This window comes from Lissotriton helveticus, chromosome 4_1 (genome assembly GCF_964261635.1).
Source record: "Lissotriton helveticus chromosome 4_1, aLisHel1.1, whole genome shotgun sequence".
Lineage (NCBI taxonomy): Eukaryota > Metazoa > Chordata > Amphibia > Caudata > Salamandridae > Lissotriton > Lissotriton helveticus.
Window position 1 is genome coordinate 1,174,919,671 of NC_136063.1, and position 23,826 is coordinate 1,174,943,496.

The window sequence follows — 23,826 nt, forward strand, 5'->3', positions numbered from 1 at the left end:
TGCATCAACTGCTGAACTGTACAGATAACTCTACGAGTGTCTGAGATGTGCTGAGAACTGGGAGCCTGGACTGTTAACTATAGAGGGATTCTGGGGGGGCGGGCATTTTGAGTATGGGGAAGGGGCCTCTTGATTGTTGTGGTATTGAGTCTCTCCTTCTTTTCTTTAATTAGACTAGGTCCGCCGGGGAAGCTTGAGAGCGATCTCGCGCCACAGGGTAACCAACTCTCTTGCACAGCGTTTAATTGTTATTGGTAGGGGGGGAGGTATGGGGCAGTATGTATGGTGGCTTATATGGAACTGGATATTCACATTTATACTGCTGCCCATGTTCGGGGGAAGGGGTTCCGAATGTTTTAGTTCTTGGAAGTTTGTTAGTTTGTTTGGGAATCTATGGGGTCACAGGGGACTACACCAACGTGCACAAGTTCTGGATGAGATGGGAGGGACACCCAGGGCGGGGAGAGATGTATGCCAGGGAAATACTACCACCTTGCCATGCCAGTATGTTGTAATTAATCAGGAAGCATTTGTAGATATAAGTAGGTTTAATGTCCAGCACAGCATCAGCAAGTACACAGATCAAAATCCAAGGTACAACTGCTTCATTACACTTGGACCTTCTAGAATACAGGTGAGTTTGGAATCATAACATAACATGCAGGGGAAACATCATTAGAACTTAGTGATGTCATACAAGCATAAATAAATTATTAATAAGAAAAAGAAAGACAGGATGTAACACATCTCCCTTTTTCATAATAAAGTTAAATTAAACATAGTCTTTATATTTCAAAGGTCTATTGGTAACTCGCACATCACGTTTGATTCTTGAGGCGATGTTGTCTTGATTACTCTGTTTTGAAATATCAGAACTTGGTAAATTCTTATTACAGACATCATGAGCAGTATGGTTACATTTTGCAATTCTTTTAGTGTTCCATAACTTACCATCCTGAGTAATAACAGAATTGGAGAACACTTTTTTAATTTGTATAGGTCTACCAAACTTGGAGGAACCTTTAGTCATTAAACCAGGTTTCTTAATTCGCACCCAATCACCTACAACAAAATCATGCATTTTGACATTCCATTTTTTGTTGTACCAACACATGGTCTTATTCTGTTTCTCTTCGACTCTCTTAGCTGTATCATGTACACACTCTTTAGTTGATAATTTGTCTTGACATTTATCCATAAGCCACCATGGACAAATTTTGGAGGCTGGTTCTCTACCTTTCAATAATTTGAAAGGACTAATACCAGTCGTGGAATGGGGTGTTATTCGATAAACCCATAACCTCTCTCTTAACTCACTCAACCATTCTCCACGTGTATTAATGACTTCAGCGACATAAGATTTCAACACCCTGTTGAACCTTTCTACTTGACCATTCTCATGCGGTTCATACAAAGATGTACATTTGTGCACAATACCATGTCCTTTCAGAAAGTTTTCCATTTCTAATGATTTTAACTGGACACCATTGTCCGTTACAAGAACAGAAGGGCAGCCTTCTCGAGCAAATATCTCTTTAAAAAATAAAATAACAGCATTAGTGGTGGCAGAGGGAACAAATTTTACCTCTGGCCATTTGGAATGAAAATCGATTAACACTAATGCAAAACGTGAATTCTCTGGTAAGTTCTTGAAAGGTCCCGCAATGTCGAAAGCTAATTTTTTCCAAGGTATCTCTGGCCATTTTGTTACTTTTAAAGGTGGAATATTAGTTCTAAGCATCTTTTCACTAGATATACACTCAGTACATTCCCTTACAGTTCTGTCAATAAACGCATCCATTCCTGGCCACCAAAAAAAGTCCTTATCAATCTTTTCATGGACGATATACCTGGATGTGTCTTGTGAGCCAATTTGAGAATCATGTCATGTATACCTTGTGGTGGAACACATTTGCCAGCTTTAAACAAAAATTCATTCTCCATTTCTAACTCATCTGCAACTTTAGCAAAAGGCAATAGTTCCTCTCTAATCACATTTTTCTTAGGCCAACCTTCCATCACAAATTCTTTTAGAGTGCTCCACTTATCATCTTCACTAATGCACTTATTCCACATCTCTTCAGTAATCTCTTGAAACTGATCACCTAATATATCAGTGATAGATACAGAAAAGTCAAACTCTCTAATAACATCAACACCACTTTGTTTACATGGAAGTCGAGAAAGAAAATCCGCTGTGACATTTTTTTTTCCTGGGACATATTCTGTACTGAAATTATACTCTTGTAATTTGGATGACAATCTTGCAATTCTGGCAGTTGAATTCCATCCACCACCAGTAGAAAGTATATTTACTAACGGCTTATGATCCGTTCGCAGAATAAATCTACATCCCCATACATACAAACGGAAATGTTCCACAGCCCACACACATGCAAGAAGCTCTCTCTCGATTACTGCTTACTTCCTTTCACAGTTATTTAGTGTGCGAGAAGCAAAGGCTACATTCCACTCCTCTTTTCCTTCTCTTTGTGACAGAACACCCCCTAAACCATATAGACTCGCATCCACAGTTATAATACACTCTTTTTTCATCCTGAAAGGTTTCAGTGTGGGGGCATTGACTATATCCCTTTTTATTGACTCAAAAGCTTCTTGTTGTTCCTTAGCCCAAATATATGTTACATTTTGCCTCAACAAACTTCGCAGTGGTTCCATTTTGGTAGCAAAGCCTTGCACAAATTTACTATAGTATTCGCACATTCCTGTGAATGACAATAATTGATCTCTATTGACAGGTGATGGTGCTTTGAGTATGGCATCAACATTATTTTTCTTGGGAATAATACCATCTCCAGATAAGGTATGTCCTAGATATTCAACTGAACGTTGGAACAGTTTACATTTGTGGGCTTTCAATGTAAGGCCATGATTTTCTAACCTTTTGCAAACTTCATAGAGATGTCCTATATGGTCATTTTCATTCTTTGAAAAAATCAGAATATCGTCCTGAAAGCATTTAACGTATTCATCTAAATCTCTGAAAATCATAAACATGACTCTTTGAAAAACTGACGCGGCTGAAGCCAACCCAAAAGGCATTCTAGTGTATTGATATAAACCCAGCGGTGTAATAAATGCTGTTAGTTTCTTGGATTCTTCTTTGAGTTCAATTTGGTGGTATGCTGAACGCAAATCTAACGTTGAGAATATTTTTGCACCTTCGAACATTGATACTACTTCGTTGATATTGGGTAAAGGGTGGCAGTCTATGACAATATTTGCATTTAGAGCTCTGAGGTCTACACACACTCTTAATTTTTGATCCGACTTGCGGACTAAAACTATGGGGGAAACCCACTCTGCTGATTCAATAGTTTCAATTATTCCTTCATCTGACAATTCTTTTAACATGTCTTTTAGTTCTTGTCTCACACTGATAGGTACACCCCTTAATTTTTGTTTCACTGGCATGGCATTTTCTTTTAAGACGATTTTGTGTGAGAAACTCTTTAATTTCCCCAATTTGTCACAAAAAACATTTTTAAAAGAGTTGACAAGTTTTTGTTTTTCACTATCAATGTTAAAGTTATCTTCCACTGTGGCTACTTCATTATAAAGTGTATCATCACATAACATAACTGGATTTTTAGCTCTTGGATTAAGTATAATACCTAACTTATATTGGTCACGCCAACCCAGGACATTGACACCTTTTTTTGCAATGTAAAGCTTTATGTCGGCAGATCTGTGTTTAAAATGTATGGACACTTCAAAATAACCTTCAACTTCGATATGATGTCCTTCAAAACTAACAGCCATAATGTCTGGTTGTTCCAACTTACTAATACTAAGATGGTCACTTAACTTTTCATACAAATACTGTTCTGTCATAATAGTCCATGGTGAACCTGAATCTACCATTAAAGATAACTCAACTTGACATATAATGAAATCAGCACTAGGTGACTTTTTAATGTGCGCTGGAACTAAATCAATAATTGAGACAACAAAACCCTTGTCTATCATGTCTGTCACTTGTAATGAATCTTGTGAATTGCTATTGTGAGTAGTTTCATTACAAGTGAGAACAGAAACTGATCCTTTAGAGGATGTGGTGTTCCGTTTGATGTCTTTGCAGACACTAGTGAAATGTCCTATTCTACCACAATTTCTACATTCTCTATTGCGAGCAGGACATCCAGGGAATGAAGCTAAATGTGATTTATTTCCACATCTATAACACGCAGATGTACTACCAAAGGTTCCCTGGAAATTTCTATTAAAACCTCCTCTGTAATTTTGTTGAAAATGTGAAGGTTGCGAACGTTGATAGGTTTGTTGCATATGATTATCGTTCCTGAGTTTAACATTGCATATTTCCTCTTCTATAGCTTTCTTATTAGCGTTATCTTTAATAACTTCCATCCATTTCTCAGATTGTTCTAAAGCTTTAGCTTCTGAAATGGCTTCAGTTAACGTGGGATTACCCAATACCCACAATCTTTCTTGTATTTTTTTGTTTTTAACATGCACTATGATTTGATCTCTGATCATTTCATCTGTTAACATCCCAAAATTACAATGTATAGATAGTGATCTTAACCCTGTAAGAAAATCATCAAAGTTTTCATTAGACTTTTGTTCTCTTGTATAAAATTTAAATTGATTAAGTGCAATGCTGGTGACAGGTTTAAATCTTTTCTCTATACGTAATAAGGCTTCGTTATATACATTTAGATTGTCACCACTACCATCGTTTTGTACTGTAACTTGAGGTAAAGACCTAAAAACCACCTGACCTTCTGAACCTAAACAGTGAAGAAATATACTTTTCTTTCTTTCTGCTCCCATGCGTTCCCCATCAATTGCCTTCATATAGTTAATAAATTCCTCTTTCCATCTTACCCATGGTATAGGAGGGTCACCTTTAGTTTGAAGGAATTTTGCTGGAGGGTCGAACTGCATAATAATTTTAGATTAATAAATATACATAAATACTGTATAAACAAATACTGTAGTGAATGTAGTTCAATTGGTTATTATCCAGCGAATTGAGTAATATTATATAGCTGTAAAACGATAAATGAAAATATTTGTTCTTAGTTAGTTAAATTGTGAATGAGATAAAAATTTTGATCTTGCCGTGTACATTTTTTTTTTGTCCGATTGAAATTAAGCTTCGTTGACAGAGCTCCGTGAACTCCGTGTAAAATTTGTTTCTGTTGTCCTGGCAACTTAAAATGGCCGCCGACGTAATGACGATGCACTACGTGATGATGCGCTGCGGTGAAGACGGCGAAAACAACTCGCGTATGAAGACGTGTGAGGTTACGTCTTGACAATGAGCGTGATGCTTGGCAACCACTGACAATGACGTAGTGTAACCTTGGCGACAGTCAGTTTCGACGCTCGAGATGACACGCGATATGGCAGCGGATGGCAGCGGATGCTCGAGCACAAATCAAATGAAGCAGATGACGGTGACTGTTTCCAAATAGGCAAAAGGTACAAAAATAGGCAATTCAAAGTGGGAAAGTCACAGGAACATGGCGTTTGAAGGGGTAATAGTCTAAAACGGCAACATGTTGAGTAAGGCGTTGTTTTTCTTTACGAAGTGAACCGAAGCATAGAAAATGAATAAAAAGGCGTAATCCAAAATAATCCACAGTCACAAGTAAAGAACACAGCCGCAGGTGCTATCTAGACACATGTAATGAATTTAGAAATCAGAAAACTGCCGCTGGTGCAATCAGAGCACATATAGAAATTTTTTTTTTTTTTTTTTTTTTTTTTTTTAATTTTAAGACACTCCGTACCTGTGCTGGTGAGATGACAGGAGTGTAGGATGGTTTTTCCCTCGTCGCCAAAATATGTTGTAATTAATCAGGAAGCATTTGTAGATATAAGTAGGTTTAATGTCCAGCACAGCATCAGCAAGTACACAGATCAAAATCCAAGGTACAACTGCTTCATTACACTTGGACCTTCTAGAATACAGGTGAGTTTGGAATCATAACATAACATGCAGGGGAAACATCATTAGAACTTAGTGATGTCATACAAGCATAAATAAATTATTAATAAGAAAAAGAAAGACAGGATGTAACACAGTACAATCACTAAAGTTCCTTAAATGGAAAGTCAGAGGGATGGCATGCTTAGAAAAACGCAGTAGAGTACACACTTTCCTGAAGAGATACGGAGTAGCGATTGCGGGTCTACAGGAGACACATATCTGGGGGAATACTATAAAGTGTTTACGTAAACGGTGGAAGGGGCAGATCTATGCCACATCCTATTCTGGTTTTTCACGGGGGGCATTGGTGTGGGTGGCACTGGTAGTTTCATTTCAACACCTTCACCACGTCCTGGTCCCTGAAGGGAGGTATGCTATTCTGTTTGGGAGGTGGGAAGAGAAAGAATTGCGTTTCATTAATGTGTACGCGCCCAACTTTGACTGCCCCGATTTTTATCAGATAGTCCTGAAGGCAGCGACACAGTATATGGGTGCGGAAATTCTTCTCTTTGGTGACTTCAATTGTGTACTTGATGGACATTAGATAGGGAACCCCCCAGAGACAACACCAAACCCCGTATGGTAAAATCCCTTATGGGTATTCTACAGGGTATGCAGTTACGGGATGAGTGGAGAACACGCTACCCTGATAGGAGGGAATTTTCCTGCTATACTCCCGCAGCCAATACCTTCTCTCGGATTGATAGTTGCTGCCTTTCTGCTGGCCTTGTTGCCACGACGAGGGCCATTTCTTACCTATTGTGATATTTATCTGACCATGTTGCTGTTGATCCTGACCTCCGGGCCGGGAAGACCGCCCATTCCATTATGGCGGCTTCATGCTGAGACCCTTACAGACCCCCCCGCAATATGTACAGACTGTGAGGAAGGCTACCCGACATTACTTGGGGAGAACTGGGGGTCCACGCCACAAGATGTACCAAGTGGGAGGACATGAAGGTTGTTATCAGGGGGGTCTGTATGAAGACCACCCATGGGGTCCACCACCAGCTTAACACAGACATCGATACCCTAGAAAAACGTTTGCAAACCCTAGAAACCACACTGCATCGGGCCCCTGATGACAACACAGAGTGGAAGCGCATTAAGGGGGAATTACTTGAAGCTTGGTCGCGACTAGATCAACACAAATACACCACCTATAGACATAGGCTTCATATGGAGGGCGACAGGTCGGGAGCGTTGCTAGCCCGACTGATTAGGATGGAGACGGAACACACTCCAATGTTACAGCTCTGTGATACCATGGTTGAACATAGTATATACAAAGGATGCGATTATAAGAGAATTTGCGTCACACCTACGACAAACTTGTTCGACTGTAGCCCGGGCCAGACCTCTAACATTCCAGAATTTTTTAATGATATAGCATTCCCAACACTTGGTGATGATGAGGCTGAGGCCCTTGGGGCGCCTTTTACCAGGGAAGAAATACTGACTTCCATTAAACATTTAAAAAACGAAAAATGTCCCGGAAGTGATGGTCTCCCGGCCGAGTTCTATAAGACGTTTGCCCCAAAGCTGGTGGATCACCTCCTTGAGGTTTATACCAAAGCCCTAGACAAAGGGGCACTTCCCAATACCATGATGGAAGCACTGGTTTCCATGATCCTTAAGCCAGATAGGGATTCCATCTCCCCAAGTTCTTACATGCCTATATATCCTTCTCGAATATTGACGAGAAAATACTGAGAGGTGTTCTGGCGGCACGACTTTTGCAGTACATGACTCAACTAGTCCACTTGAACCAATCTGGGTTTATTCCAGGTCGGAATACCACACATGATTTGCGCAGACTTGCACACATATGGCATGCGCCGGATCACCTGCAGTCGGAGTGGGCTTTGTGTCTTTTAGATGTTCGCCAGGCCTTTGACTCGGTTGAGTGGGATTATATGTGGATGGTACTTGCCCGGATGGGACTGGGAGGCCACTAATTAAGATGGTTGAAATTGCTTTACTGTAAACCTACAACTCGGATTCGCCTTCGGAATCAGGTATCAGACAGTCTGGAGCTCCAACAGGCTACTCAACAGGGTTTCCCACTGTCACCGCTCCTCTTCGCCCTTGCAATGGATCCTCTGGCGATTACTCTTAGATGACGGATGGAGTGCTGGGGGGGTTAGGCTTGGGACAACAGTTCATGTTGTGTCAATCTACGCCGATGATACCATGGTATACCTCCGACATCCCGAAACAGCAATACCAGAGCTCCTCCAGGAGCTGACTAGTTTTGGGTAAATTTCGGGACTTTGTCTTAATCCAGGAAAATCTAAACTTTTCCCCATGGGCAGCCTAGGGGATGTGGGGGAAGAAGTCCTACCTATAGTGGGGATGAGTTGGGTCACTGACACAGTTCGCTACCTGGGGGTTCGGCTGACGCATATGACGCAAACACAGGAAGTCTACTTAGAACATAATGTGGGGAGATGTGTGGAGGGTGTTCAAAAATCAATTGAGTTCTGGCAAGACCTCCCCTTAACTCTGTTGGACGGATTGCCCTAATTAAAATGGTGGTCCTTCCACGTTGCTTATACGTTATACAGAATTCTCTTTATCGTATCCCATCGGTGTATTTTTGCAGGCTGGATCAGTTGATGGTGGACCTCTAATGGGGATCCAAAAGGAAGAGAGTGAAGCTAGATACACTGCAGAGGATGTGGGAAGAACAAGGTGGGTTGGAGGTATCCAGGTTCACCCATTACTAAACAGCAACGCAACTTCAGCATGCAGTACAGTGGCAAGATGAGAACGACAATTGGGAGAAGCGGCTGCTGGATGGCACTTATCGAGGGACTCCCCTATCTGATCGGTCCGAGGGTGCCCGCGCGATTCCCTCATATTATTAGACATGTGGCTGCAATATGGGAAACCGCAATTAAAACTGTGGTGAAATGAGTGCCATATGCCCCGGGGGCCCTGCTGTGGGCAGTGATACCATTCAAATGAATAAGTCAAACTATGACTACCACTAGATGGGCGGAGGGAGAATGCAGCAAGATTGGGGACTTATACCTGGGGCAACGGTTCCTAACAAGGGAGGAAGCTGAGTTGATGATTGGTTTGGGATGGGGACAATATCTCCAGTGTACGAAGATCTCGGCGATTGCACAAGAGATCTGGCTAACATTCCCGGAGGAACCACCCATAACTGCCACGCTCTAGACCCTCACCTCGCTGGCCGGGGGCCGCAGACTGGTGTCCCATAAATATAGAGTGTTAAGAGAGGACCTTGCTGCAGATCCGCTCCCAGTGCAGACCAAATGGGATGGAATACTGGAAGAGCCTTTGACGGATTCAGAGTGGGGACAGGTGAATGAAGAGGTCAAACAAATTAGCTACAATGTGAGATTTAAGCTTACCCAATTCAATATTATTCACCAAACATACCTGACTCCACACAAATTGCACAGAATCTACCCGGATTGCCCCGCTCACTGCCCCAAATGTGGTTAGAACGACGCTCAGTTTGCACATATGATCTGGGAAAGCCCAAAATTGAAATTGTTTTAGGAATCGATACTAGAACTTTTACAACAGGTGACAGGGTGGACGGTACCGTGTTCCATTAAGCAGGTGATTCTGGGACTTCTTCTCTGGCCCAAAGGGGGGAAGCTTATAAGTAGGTTCCTAAAGTTGTGACTGGTGTTGGCTAAAAGAAGGATTGCAATTAGCTGGATGGGCTCGCTGCTCCCCACGCTGGAAAACTGGGCTCAAGATCTAGGGTAATGGGCCACAGCGGAATTAATCCGAATGAGGCGTGTCCGAAGGGATGAAAATTTAGAAGAAGGCGTGATGGCATGGCAAGTTATGATCTTCGATATCCCCATCAGAGAGAACCCCCTCACACAAGCAGCGGTGGGAACACTGATGGATGGAGATAGGCCGGGGGCGGGATCATGGCCAGAGAACAATCCCGGGCAGTGATCTACCAAAAAGCCTAAGAGGGTGGGAATGACTACTCCGAGATACAAGGTGCAGGTAGGTGTTTCCCAATGTGACCCAGATGGCGGCGGAGGGGACGTTTTATAGTTGAAATGTTAAGAATTTGTTTTCAGAAGAAGCATCTCTATATCTGAACGCTGTACGGGGTGGTTAGCATCAGATATCAGTTGTAAATAGGTCCCGAACAGATGGAATTATATTGTTGTTTTAGTCTGTGTATTAAGAACTAACAAAAGTATGCGATATGTAACTGCTGGCACTACTGTATTGAGATGCTGTATGGATGGAACTTCATACAAATATATATTTTTTAAATACATTACAGCCTGTCAGACACAGGCTGCTCTACAATATCTAGGCAGTGGAACTGCCACACAAGACCACGCATGCAGCCATTTCAATTACTAAACACAGGGGCTTTTCAGAGCTCCTTGAATCAAACAAGACTTGAAAGGTGTGGCCAGTTCAGCAGAGCATATGCGTTTTTTCAGTGCGCTATGACAGTTTTAGGGAAACAATGTTGATCTTACACTAGAGTGATGTTAGGCTCTCTTCCAACTACAGGCATCATGGGAAAAGCTGCCAGCAGCAAACATAAAACAGCCCAGCTCAGCGTTGTCACCTAGAAAAGAAAACAGGGAAGACTATAGGATCAACACCACCAGACATGACACCAGAACTGGTAGGCGACAGAAACGTACAAACTGACAGCAAACTACTGACATTTTTCTTACATTTTGTATAATGAATGTGGAAAACAATAAATGCAATGCTGAAAGGAAAATCATCCATTCAGGCCACCACAACCTAACAAAATCAATGAATATATACCGCTAAATTGTATAATAGCAATGGCGTAAGAAAAACACATGTACACATGAAAAAAAGAAGATTAAGGCACATCAGACATAATTAAACACTGTTTCAAAAGCGTAATAATTAACTGTCCAGTGTTGCTTCACTGTCACCCGTCAAAGTAGTCTGACATCGCTGCTCTGGGTTTTTGATATTATTGATGATCGAGCTTAAATTAAAGCTACTATCAGTTCATAAAGCGTTTCCATTTTTTATGTAGCGCACCGTTAGCCAACTTAGAGCATTCAAAGTCACTGGTTATGCTGTTCATACTTGTGATATATGCTGTGAGGGAGTACATTATTCGTTGGGGTGGATGGTAGTCCACCACGAGTAATAATGTCACTATTCCGGTTAAGTGTAGGAAACCTTTAAGTATTTTAAACTGGAACTCAACCTCTGGTATTTATGGCACAAAGCAGACAGACTTAAGGTCAGAAGATTTGTAAAGCATTTAGGAGTATCAAAACAGGCAAAAATTCAAAAATAAAACACAATAAAATCTCACTCAAATTTATCAAAATTGAGAGTATTTTAATTAACAAAATGACACTATAAAGACAAACATCCAATAAAGGGAACTTGAGATATGAGTTTTTAGGGCGAGCTGACGTTAGCATTCATGCGAAGCATGAATGCTGTCAGCTCGCCAACTAATGCTATCCGTATTTGGGAGAGTGGACACCAAAGTGTCACGAGCTTTCCCAGTGTCGGATTTCACCGCGGGAGCGAGCGCGCTTGCGCAGACCGCAGGGCTTGCATGCAAACACGGCGCGCACACTGGGACACACAGGCGCGCGCGCGTACACACACACATACACACGCTGCAGCCCCACTCACCGGGACTTCTACTCCGCAGGACTCTTCCGACGTCAACGGGCACAGGGACACCGGCACTCCGCTCCTTGGCTTCCCGGGCGGACGCCGGCTGCACGCAGGGCTCTCCTCTCTCTGCACCGGAGCCATGCGCCAGCCACTGCAGCCTGCCTCCTGGGAAGCTCCGGTCGCGTGTCCGGCCCCGCCCCCGTCCCAACAAAGGTTGCCTGGCTTCCTGTTGAAGCCGGGCTGCGGCGGTGAGTTTGTTTTATATATGACGTAGTTTTGCTTTTCACTTTGCTTTTCTGCCTTTCAATTTGTTTTCTTCCTTTTCTTTTTGCTTTTGTTTTGGAAGGGAGAGAATGCACTTCTGCGCATTAATTACTGCACTTGTTTAACAATGTAACCGTGTGATCCTGGACAAATTACTTCATACCAGTGCTCTTGGCGGCCAGTGGAACACCATCTTACAAACCAGGCCTCGTAACATGAGCTTTATACAAACTAAACATTTACCTAACATTGTGCAAACAAGAAAGGCCACCAAGCCGTTCACCCAGAAATAATGTTAGCAGAAGACGTCACATCACCAAGGACACAGAGGACCAGTGGTGGACTTTTCTATCAATCATTGTGTTGTTTTTGTGTTTTATATAGCGCGAACTAGACCCGAACCGAATAAGGTATCAGAGCGCTTTACATAGCACTAGTTACGTTACATGAGGACAGACACACATTCATTTTTAGGCACGGGGAGATTAAGTGATTTGCCCAGAATCACAGGAGGTTACCGAGACTCGAACCCAGGTCCCCAGGTCCGAGGTCGAGCACCCTAGCCGTTAGGCCAACTCCTCTCCCCTCATTGTTTTCAGATGTGTTACTTCAGCAGCCCCAGAGTGCATTATGGTGATAAACCGAAGCCAAGGACAGGGGTACTGAGTCTTTGGTGAGACTGATTTATCTTGTAAACAATAACCTATTTAACTTGTTTTTGTGAGTTATGCAAGCTTGCTCCCTCCTTACCCACAATGCTTTTAAGATTGTTCCTAATCTGCTGGAAAACTCTTTGAAACTCTCCAGGGGTTGGGCCAACTCCTCCTCATGGGTGACCTTGTATTACTCTCCTCCTCAGGGGTGAACTTGTATTAATACTGTGTCTTGTTCTCCTGATAGATATCTGCTTAGTCTCGGTACTGAGGTTGTCCGTATCTAGGATTAGAGAAAAGACTCTTCCATGCAGAGGCTTCTGTTCTAAATCTTTTTATTTTGTACTTTTATTTTGTACACTCTGTGAGTGCAGGGTTAGCGCCTTCCTTATGTTGTGCGGTGCCAGGTACTTTTATGCGCGCTCTTTGGTCTGTGTTTTTGTTTGCAGAGCTTGCATGTATCCTGACCTCTGGAATCGGGGGTGTATCAGACTGCAGTCTTTGTCTTGGAATGGCTCATTGACAGAGCAGGAGGAGATTGGCCGATGTGGGCCCTGTACTTGACAGGCTCGCGCACTGACAAGAACGGCTTCAAAGGTTAAAATTCATTCAGTGCTCTGCACCTCAGGGTCATGTGAACGACCCCTGCGGGTACAGATGCCTCCTTCCGAGGTCTCTAGCAACAAGTCCGGACTAGTCTTGTTGAAGACGGACTGCACTGAAGAACTCCGGCACATGAATAGTCAGTCCCTCAAAACCATGTCGGAAAGCGCGCGCATGGAAATGATTTCTATTCAGTGCAATGCAAGATTACCACTTCCCTACAAATATTTCTTTCTCCACTATCATATTAAAATATAATAGCATTTCATGCAATATTTCCTTGTAACCATTACAAACAGTGCAACATAGTTTACAGACTATTGCACATGTTTACATAAACAGGTAGGTACGTTTTATGAAAATAAAATTGGTGTCTTGCATGCTGCTTTCCACACGAACATATTCTCCCATCTGGAAGCCCCCCCCCCCCCCCCCTCCCCCACTGCATACATGTGGGGCGCACAGTGTACAATACCATAAAAAAAAGTGCTCCCAAAGGAGCAATCTCGCGTATTAGTCTTGGGCACACACAAGCCCTTGGTAATTTGTGTTTGTAACAGACTTTCTCCACAAAGAGGGACAAAATAAGGTGCTGGCACACATCAGAGCCATATCTCCACCACTCTCTCTCCCGTTGTGTGTGCTAGCCCGAGCCGAGACAGCTCCCAGGGCTGGCGACTGTCTGATTGCAGCCGCACCCGAGTACTTCAAAGGTCGGTGAAAGACACTCAGTTGTTAACGAGGCTTCGCAGTGTTGTCACCCTTTTTAGAGCCCCTGCATCTCCGTTCTGAGGGGAGCGGGGAGCCACGTAAATACAACACATATTGCCTTACAAACACTATAGGTGTCACATTTGCAAAAGTTAAAACTATTGGCACTATTAATTTCGCTATTTTCAAAACCAACACATAAATAAAAAATGTCATTTACAGTACCAATAGCTCAAACTTTCCTAATGCGAGACCTATTGCATTGCAAATGCTTGTTAATGTTTGAAATACATTTTAGTGCCAAAAAGCACAAAGTGCCAGCTGTGGGCAACAGGCTGTGCTAGACCACTGCAAGGGTAAGGTTTGAGGCTGACTACAATGGAACACAGGTCAGATAAGAAAACCGGGTTGGTCCGAGTTGAAGTGTTACCTTCTGACTTAAAACTTTTCTGAGAAGGCAGACACCTCATTGGGTTAAGGTTGCAGGCCGGATCCGGAGACGAGATTGTCAACAATGCGTTGGCAAAGGTCGCAGTTTTGGTGAAGCCGTCGGCGAAGTCTGGAAAAGCTTTGAGTAGGAAAAGTCCAGAGTTTGTCCCAGGAAGCTGTCAACCTAAATCAGATACTGCTAGGTGTTGGACCCGATGAACATTTCTACCTTTGGAATTAGTCTTTTCTGGAAGTCAGATTCTTTCAGTTGGGCATGGCAGGAGGCTGTAACCGGAGAGGGTTCAACATCGTTCAAGGCCACTCACATCAGCCCCACCAAACTGGATTTGCTGCTGCGGAGAAGATTTGTGAGTGAGCTGAGGCAAAGTCAGGCCCCCTGGCGATGCATTCTTGGTGGATTGGCTCAGCAGGTTGGTCTGGTCTTCTGTCGGTTTTCTAGGCAAAAAATCCTTCAAAAAGTTTCCAAGTCCCAGGTTTTAGGTTTAGGCAGGTGAAGTACACTCTGAAACTTTTGTAAGGACCTTAGGGACACAGCTTAGAGATCAGAACTCATACTAGTAGAAGCCTCCACTAATGTCCAGAGCATGTCTAGTTGGATCTGGCCAGCTGGGCTCTTCAGGAAAGTGAGATTCTGGCAGTTTTTCTGTCCCTTTAGCTCAACAGGAGGTCAGCCAACTGATCCTTGGCGTTCACTTTTTAGTTCTGGGTACAAGTGGGAGCAAGACCAGCCCTTAAGATTCTCATTACACGTCAGAGTAGCAAGTGCAGTCATATTTCTAGTTTACACAGGTCAGGAGGTGTTCGGAGGAGGTTAAGCCCAGTGCCAGCTGTGGGTGGAGGAATCTCTCAGCCACCCCCTAATCAATTGGGTAAAATGTTCCCAAGGCTGCTCTTACCCACTTTTGCAGCACTTCCTGTGTGTTTTACTGTAAACTATCCCACAGTGTCCTTTTCTACCTGAAACCAAGATGGCGGGAACTTTCTACCTCTGTGCAGAGCTTCTTGTACCCACCCAGAGGTATGGCTACGATAATGGGCAAACCCTCCCTTGTGGTCACTCAAAACTGGTTCTGGGGGCAGCTCCTCCCCAATAGGATTGATGCCTGGCTAGCTAGGTTGTAGGACAGGAGAAGGTCAATCCTCATCCCTTTGACTCAGCTCTAGGAGCCACTTTATACCTAATCATGGAGCCATTCAGCTCCTGAGTGACAGTAAACACATGCAGAAAGACACATTTGGCTTAGGTAGAAAAAATGCCATTTGCAATTCCTTATTAGCGAAAAATAAGGATTCGCTAATAAGGAATTGCAAAAGCCTATGCATGTAGGATTCGCTAAACAAAATAGCGATTCCTACAAATTCGCAATTAAGGAATGGGTTTCCATTCATTTCTATGGGCCTACAGGCCCATAGGAAAGAATGGGAATTGCATGCGCAATTTGTGAGTACCCATTAGGTACTCGCAAATTGCGCATGCAATTTCAAGGGTGCAAGGGTGTCAAAAGGACACCCTGTTTCACCCCTGATATTGTAATGTGCACCCATGTTGCGCACACACATGGCCCAAGGGCATATGTGTGTGTAACAAGTAACTTTGAAAAATGCACTTTAGTGCATTTTTCAAAATGTTTGCAAATTACAGACTGGTTTTATTTTTCGGTAATTTGCGATTCCCTGATAGCGAGATCACTATTTTAAATTGCTTCTAGCATTGCATTTAAGGAATCACAATTTGGGATTCCTTAAATGCAATCACAATTTGCGATTTTTGCATTTGGGATGATGCATCCCAAATGCAAAAATACCGGTCACACAGTGGCAGATTCTGAGAATCTGCCCGTTAGCAACCGGTTTTAAGTTTGATGCATGGGGCCCAAAGTCTTTTTTGGGTGGGATCAGAAAGTAGCGGGAATAGCAACCACAGCCTACTTCTGGCACCAGAAGCCTCTCTATGCCTCCCTTGGCCAAGAAAACCATGACCTCCTTGTGGAGCAAGGATAAATGATCCACTATCAACCGGTCATGAGATGGTGGCATGGAGATAGGGGCAGTCTTGATACGGAGGGAGTAGCCCCTTCTGACAATCTGCAAGACCCACCAGTCCGATGTTGTGGACTGCCAGTGGGGCAGATGATGGCGAATCCTGCCGCCAACTGGATGCCCATGATCGTAAAGGGGCAGATTAGGAGGGCTTATAGGCTGCCTTATAGGCTGCAGCTGCTGAGGGTAGTGTGCGGATCAGACTGCTGGTTACTTGACCCACGAGGTCTGTGGGCCCTGTGCCCCCGTCCATGCAGAGGTTGGGGAGCATGCACCGAATCTGTGGCTGTGAAGAAATTGAGGTAGTTGGAAGCCCCTTCCGTAGCCATGAAAGGAGCAAAAGGTAGAGTGGGGGGTCATGTGTGGCTGCTGAAAGGCCTAAAGACTTGGCTTGCAACCCTTCAAGCACTACAGCGCCGAATCTGCTGTGTCTCCAAAGAGATGGGTGCCATCGAAGGGCTTGTCCAGAAGGGAAGCTTGGACATCCCACAAAAAGCAAATCGTCCTGTACCTGGCGTGGTCCCTCAGGGACACTGAGAAAAAGCCGCTCTGCCCAGTGAGTCGGATGTGTCCAATCAACAGCAAACTGTGAACTTTGCCGCATCTCTCCAGTCGGAAAACAGCATGGTAATGTTAATGCCATTTATAACGTGCTTGAATCACCCTGAGAGGTATCTCAGCGCAACCAGGCAACCAAGCAGCATAACGCAACTAGCTTAGAACAAAATTGTCTTCAGTAATTTCCTAAAGCAAAAATGATACATTCAAATCCTAATATAGTGTGGCATCTTATTCCAATATAAAGGAGCCAAATAGGAAAAAGACCTGCCACCCAAACGGACCCTATTGATAAGTGAAATGCTTAACAGTGATTTATCACTTGATCTCAACAGTCTAGGTGGGTGGTACTGTCTAAGTTTGGTAGCTAAGTAAGCAGAGCCACAACCAGTTGAGGCTTTGTGTGTAAGACAGCACAGTTTGAAGAAGGAAGGCAGAGGAGGTCCCAGCACACAGATTACAAATAAGGTGAGCTGCAGTATTCTGCACCAGCTGTAGTTTTGATAGCAACGTCTTGTTAGCAGAAGCCAGCAACACGTTGCAGTAATCATGCTGTAAGCATGGGAAAGAATGACCCGTGACTCCTACGGGACCTGTAGCAGCCCTTGCGCAACTGTGTCCCACAGAGTGTGAGAGTAGCAGCCCAAAAGGCATGCGGTGTTCACAGACTGCAATGCTAGGCTGGCAGAAGAAAATGTTTTCTTCCCCAAAGAGTCCAGCCGTTTGGATTCCCTGCCTGGAGGATCTGTAGGGAATGCCCACTGGGAAGTTGAGGCTTGGACCACCAAGCTTCCTGTGGTAGGGTATTAGGTGAGGAGGTTTGGGTCCCCTGGTGCGGGCGGCGGGCAATTGCCCTATTCACAGGATACCCTGTGCTAGGTTTGGACCAGGTCCCCAACAGGATGTCAGTGAGGGCATTTTTGAACGGGAGTAAGGGTTTGGAAGAGAAAACTCCTGGATGCAGCACTACCGTCAAGATGTTGGTCTTAATTGCCAGCAAGGGCAACTGAAGGTCAAGGACCTCAGCCGCCCTCCACACCACCATTGCATATGAGGCTCCCTCCTCCATAGCCATGGTAGGAGGAGAAAGCAAACCAGTATCTGGAGAAATACCCAGTCCACTGGCTTCACCCAGTTTCTCACACCAGTCCATATTAGGATTCTCTTTTTATGGCTGGTATTCTTTAGGGTCCGGCAACTCCTCCCAATCCTCCCCAAGTTCTAACCCTTGGGAATAGGGCTCAAGATCCGAACTAGGTAGCAAAGATCTTGTCGGTGCCGAGCGATGCTTATCTGGCTCTATGTCAGGGATCACAACGGGGATGGTGCAGTCAGTGGACGCCGGAAGCTTCAGCATCGAGACTGGTGCCATGGAAGGTCGAGATGGTACGACAAGTGCTGGCCTGGATCCAGGGGACCCGCCAGCATGGAACTCGCTGGGCCTGAAGGTGCATCAACGGGCTTGGGTTGCCCAAATATGAGGTGCATGGCCTCATAAAACTCCTTGAGTTGGGAGGAGGTCGCTTTGGCTCCTGGAAAGCTGGAGAGGCACAGAGTCAGTTTAGACGCAGTCTCTGAGGAACCAGACCTCAAATGCTGATGCTCCCTCATCGTGTCAGCTTACAGATGAGGAGAATTCAAAGACAGCTTCAACTTCTTGCTCTTCTTCTTGTGCCTCCTACCTGAATGTGCTGAGGACTTGGAATGGGACAATGGCTACTTCGGGCTCCACAAATGATCCTGGGACCCTCCCCTCAACTGGGACCACGATTTTCACAGAGTTGCATGTTGGACTGCCATTATCTTCAGGGTCTGCTCCCTCAAAGCATTCGGGTTCAAGGCCTGGCAGTGGGTGCATGACTTTGTGTTGTGGTCGCACTCAAAACACCACAGAGAAACAAGGTGGAGGTCCATCACCGACATCGACCGGTGACAGGCTCCACAGAGCTTAATACCTGTCTTCCTGGATGACATATACTACCATACTAGGACACAAACCTCAAAAGCTCTTGACAAAACGTCGAAATAATCCTGTCCAAAAAATTACTGAGGATCAGCGCTGGCTGGCATGAAAAGAAATGAACTGACATCAGCACGCCAAGGTGAAGCCTATATAGGTGCCGTAGACACCCCTTCCGTTGTGGAGAACGCTGACAACGCATACAAAACAGATTGACGCCACCTACAGGCACTGCAGGGGTACTGCTCACGAAAAATCTTCCAGATCCAGTCTGACGCCTGAGAAATTCAAAGGTAAGGAATCTACGACTAGAAATCTCCATCAGATAAACAACTTTAAACTTTTTCCACAGCCAGGACATGTAAAAAAACTATATATGTCCTACATTTTAAATACCATGCCCTATGGGTTGACTAGTAAGAACTTAAAAGGAAGATTTAGACATGGCGAAAGATGGAAATGGCAGTTTTAAAATTGCTTTCCCAGGCTGCAGGGGCAGGTATGGAGACATACTTTGCATTTTCAGCATTAGTGGTGGCACAATATATGCTGCAGTCCACCAGTGATGTTTAACTTGCAGGCCCTCGGTACACTTTTCTACCACATACTAAGGACATATAGGTGAGTTAAATATGTCATTCAGGAGTGTAGCCAATTTAAACATGCTTTAGGGGTCAGAACACAGGCACTGGGGTATGGTTAGCAGTGTTCCAGTGTGCAGAGTCAAAAAACAGCAGCATCATTCCAGAAAAAGCGGGGGTGACCATACAAAAGAGGTATTATTTCACAAATACTGTTCAATGTGTTATAATATTCACTAATGCAACAATCTGTATCAAAAAGTCTTTGGAGGAATATTGACCCCCTAAGGTTAAAGAGGCAGCATGCAGACCATTTGCCTAAAGTTCTAAAAGTAGTACTGTTATCAGTGCTCTATTTGTAAAGCAAATGCATGTGGGACTTAAAGCATTTCTCAGGAGCCGGCTGCCAGTACTGGCAAATGCCTAATATCACGACAGCAAAGTTTTGATTCACCTCATGCTGGTATGTGCCTTTAATTCAACGTTTTTATATCTGGAGTCTTCACTTCATGGGTAAGTTTTCAGTCTTTTACGTTACAGATCCTTACTTTGCAGGTAAGTTACTTTTTTAAATAATTATAAGTCATGTAACCTTAAGAGAGAGAGGGGAAGAGAGAGAGTGTGTTGTGGGTGTGGCTGTAGGTGTGTGTGTGGGGGTGTGCATATACTAATATAAATATATATTAAGCTTATGTCACTTTTATATTAGCAGTTTATATTAAAGTAATTAAGTTAAAAAAATCATTTGAAGCAATTAAAAGTAATTGTGTTCAGTAATAAAACATAAAAAAGGATTCTTTTATATTTGTAGCAAAATGTATTTTACATTAAAAAAAATATATTAATGTATGGGTATTTGGTTTTAAGGGCCTTATTTAGAGTTTGGTGGACAGAATACTAATTCACAAATGTATTGCCTATGAGACTTGTAATATCGTTGAGGGGATATCCGTCACATTGTGACAGAACATCCCCTCCGCCAAACTCTAAATAAGACCCTCATTTTTTAAGTTGATACAAGGGTAGTAAGGGCTTTTTAGGTTTCAAGGAAGGTTAGTGCCTAGGGGTAGTAATTGTGTTAGATTGTCTAACAAAAATGAATGGAAGTGAAGAGGTGATCAAATTTGAATGTTATTGAATGTAACATTTTGTATGGCTGCTTAATTAGGGATGGCTTTAAAATGTTTGTTTGTTCTTTGGAATGAAACGCAATGGCTGTTTGGCTGGTTTTGCTCTTGGAAATTCGGAATAATAAAGAATTTGAAACTTGGAACCTCAAATGTGGCAAACTACCTATTCCTTTGGAATTTGGACCATGCACTTGTAGAAACCGACATTATGATGGACATGTAGGAGAAACTTGTATAACTGTAATATAAATTAGAGTGCTCTTCCCAATTATATATAGAGATTTTTCCTAATTTGTATTTTTGTAAAATGTGGAGACGTTGACAGTTAGATCCCATGAGCGTAGTACCTATAAATTGATTACATATTGGCACTCGGAGAGGTGAGGCGGTGACATTTTCCACTGGTTGTCTTTTTTAAATTAGTAGATGTACATGATCGTTGTCTGCACCTCTGGCCTGCACATGTTAATCTTTAACCAGCCTTAGGCAAATATTCCCATTCTGCCACTAGATGGCAGAGGCTGGGCTTACAGATGCAATAATTAAAGCAGATTATGGTTTTTTTTCTCTGTTTAATGACAGCTTTACCATTTAAACACTTAAAATGTAGGACTGACTTTGCATGTTTTTTCAGTTAACCTAGTAGATTGTGTTACAGGGTTTATAGGGGTTACTTTTGGGGTCCTCCATTCACCTAACATTTACACCACAAGGCACACCACAGGGGCGCACGGGACCATCCGGCGAGGGGGTAGTGAACTGCTTGGGCAACTCGAAACCGCTGCTCATTCTACACTCATTCTGCGTATCCTAAGTAAAGCAACCTACTAATCTTAGAATTCTCACCCTCAATGTGAGGGGACTTAATAACACAGTAAAGCGCAGAGCGATAATATCATACCTAGAAAACACAAAGGCAGACATTTGCCTCTTGCGGGACACCCATCTTTTAGCCAAAGACTGCCACAGGCTCAGAGCTTGAGCGTATCCCATCCAGTTGGTCTCCTAATGCTCTACCAAAACTGCAGGAGTGGCTATTTAGGTATCCCAAACCTTTAGCGGTAAAGTAGTACAGAAAGAGGATGAAATTAAAGGAAGGCTACTTACCTACAGATTCACACTGGTGGGCCAGGCACTGATTACAGGGTCAATATACGCTCTGAACGAGAAACAAGAGAAATTCCTCCACATGACACCGGCCGGAGGCAATGGCTGCAGACAAACATAAAATACTACTGGGCTGGTATCTCAATCTGGTATTCAACAATAGCCTAGACAGGTCTGCTCAATGATATGGTCAGGCTGGCACTTTGTCCACAGAAGGTCAAACTAGACTGGGGAACTAGGCCTGATAGACCTGTGGAGAACTTTCCATTACTCAAGCCAGGGAATACTCCCTTTTCTCTACTGCACACAAAACATACGCCATGCTTGACTACCTTATGGGCACCAAGGATATTTACACACTAACAGTGGATACAGAGATACTCACAGTAATGCTCTCGGATCAAGTCCCGGTGGTGGTCACCCTGTTGCTTCCTCCCCTCTAGGCAGTGACGCCTAAGAAATACACTTCTACAACGCCTGGACGTGGTGACACAAATCTAGCGCGCTATAGGAGACTGCACAATGACACTCCAGAGACACGCATGGCAACACTATGGGAGGCGCTTAAAACTGTTATTTGGGGCAAAATCATTGCGATATCTGCAGCAGATTGCACTCCGGAGGGAGAAAAGGAAGGACCTCTAGCTGCAAATTCGAGAACTAGAGCATATTCACCAGAGGATGGGAGTTCCCAGAATATGGTGTTAACTCTCGGCACTACGATCACAACTAGCAGCATCGATCTTGGTCAGACGAAGTACGCAGCCCTCCATCTCCGTCACTCCTTTTACGTAGGAGGGGACATATGTGTCCGCCTTACTAGCACACAAACTAGGTGAGAGCCAGCAGAGGCAAAGTGTCCAGGCTGTACACAACCAAAATGAGGGACTAGCCAAGGCCTTCCAAGATTTACATGCGAGCCTCTACTCAGGCCAAATACTAGATAGCTCTGTGAGTGACAGATATTTGCTAGACATGCAGTCGATCATACTGTCCCCGGAGCAAACTGAGCACCTGGACGGTGAAATTCGGATTGAGGATGTTACAGCGGCAATCTCTCGGTTAAAACTGGCAAAATCCCCAGGCCCAGATGGCATCACCTCAGCCTTCTACAAAACATTCTGCTGGTTGTAGCACCACTCCTGCCGCGGCTCTTTAACACTTTCTCGAAGCCCGGTGCGATTCCAACATCGATGCTGGAAGCAGCAATTATAGTCATCCCCAAACCAGGGAAAGACAAAACATACTGTAGTTCGTTCCGACCCATCTCACTTCTAAATGAAGACCTGAAAATATTTACAGGAATACTAGCCCACAGACTGAGCACATACATGCCTGCCTTAGCTGACCTTGATCAGACAGGCTTCATCCCTTAGAGACAGACAGGCGACAATACCAAACAAGTTCTCCACATCATACAGAAGGCGTCCAGATCTTCAGGCAAATACATGCTACTGACCATAGGTGCCGAAAAGGCCTTTGATAGGGTTTACTGGCCCTACCTCGAGCAGGTACTGACTCATTTTGGCCTGGGGGAGAGAATGAGGACCGGGATACTAAACTGTTATCACCTCCCCACCGCATCGGTCAGAGTTAATGGTCACACGTTAGCCCCATTTCAGATAGGAAGAGGCACGAGTGTCCTCTATCGCCGCTGCTATTTGCGTTATATATAGAGCCGCTAGTGCAGAGAGCTCGAACGCACCCACATATCTTCGGAGTGCCGTTTGGGGGAGACAAACACACCATAAGTGTTCATGCAGACGACGTCCTGGTGACGCTGGACAATCCAGACACCTCGCTGGATGCCTTCCTCAAGGAACTGGAATCTTTTGGCAGGGCTTCGGGGTTTAAGATGAACGTATAGGAATCTGTAACACTCAGCCTCTCCCTCCCATCTCAAACGGTGAACAGTTTCAGTATCAGCATCATATACAGTGGTCTCATAGCACCATTCCTTTCTGGGAATCCAATTAGCATCAACCACACAAGCCACCGCCGATATTAACTACCACAACCTCCATAGGTAAATTCGTTCAAAGGTGGAAACACAACCCAATTTCGTGGCTGGGTAGAATAGCCTCTATTAAAATTATGTTTATCCCTGTTGGAAACGACCCTTTTTGCAGGGTTATCCCCAAAC

At 43.9% G+C, this 23,826-nt stretch overlaps 1 protein-coding gene across 2 annotated transcripts in view; it reads right to left on the reverse strand.

Annotated features, from left to right (window-relative positions):
* The window catches only part of PIGN (phosphatidylinositol glycan anchor biosynthesis class N), a 1,090,233-nt gene that overhangs the window by 532,583 nt on the left and 533,824 nt on the right, over nucleotides 1-23,826 (reverse strand). For both annotated transcript variants that reach the window (XM_078687755.1, XM_078687756.1), the window contains one exon: nucleotides 10,477-10,568. In XM_078687755.1, coding sequence (XP_078543881.1) covers nucleotides 10,477-10,568 — 92 coding nt within the window. The remainder of the gene's footprint in view (nucleotides 1-10,476; nucleotides 10,569-23,826) is intronic.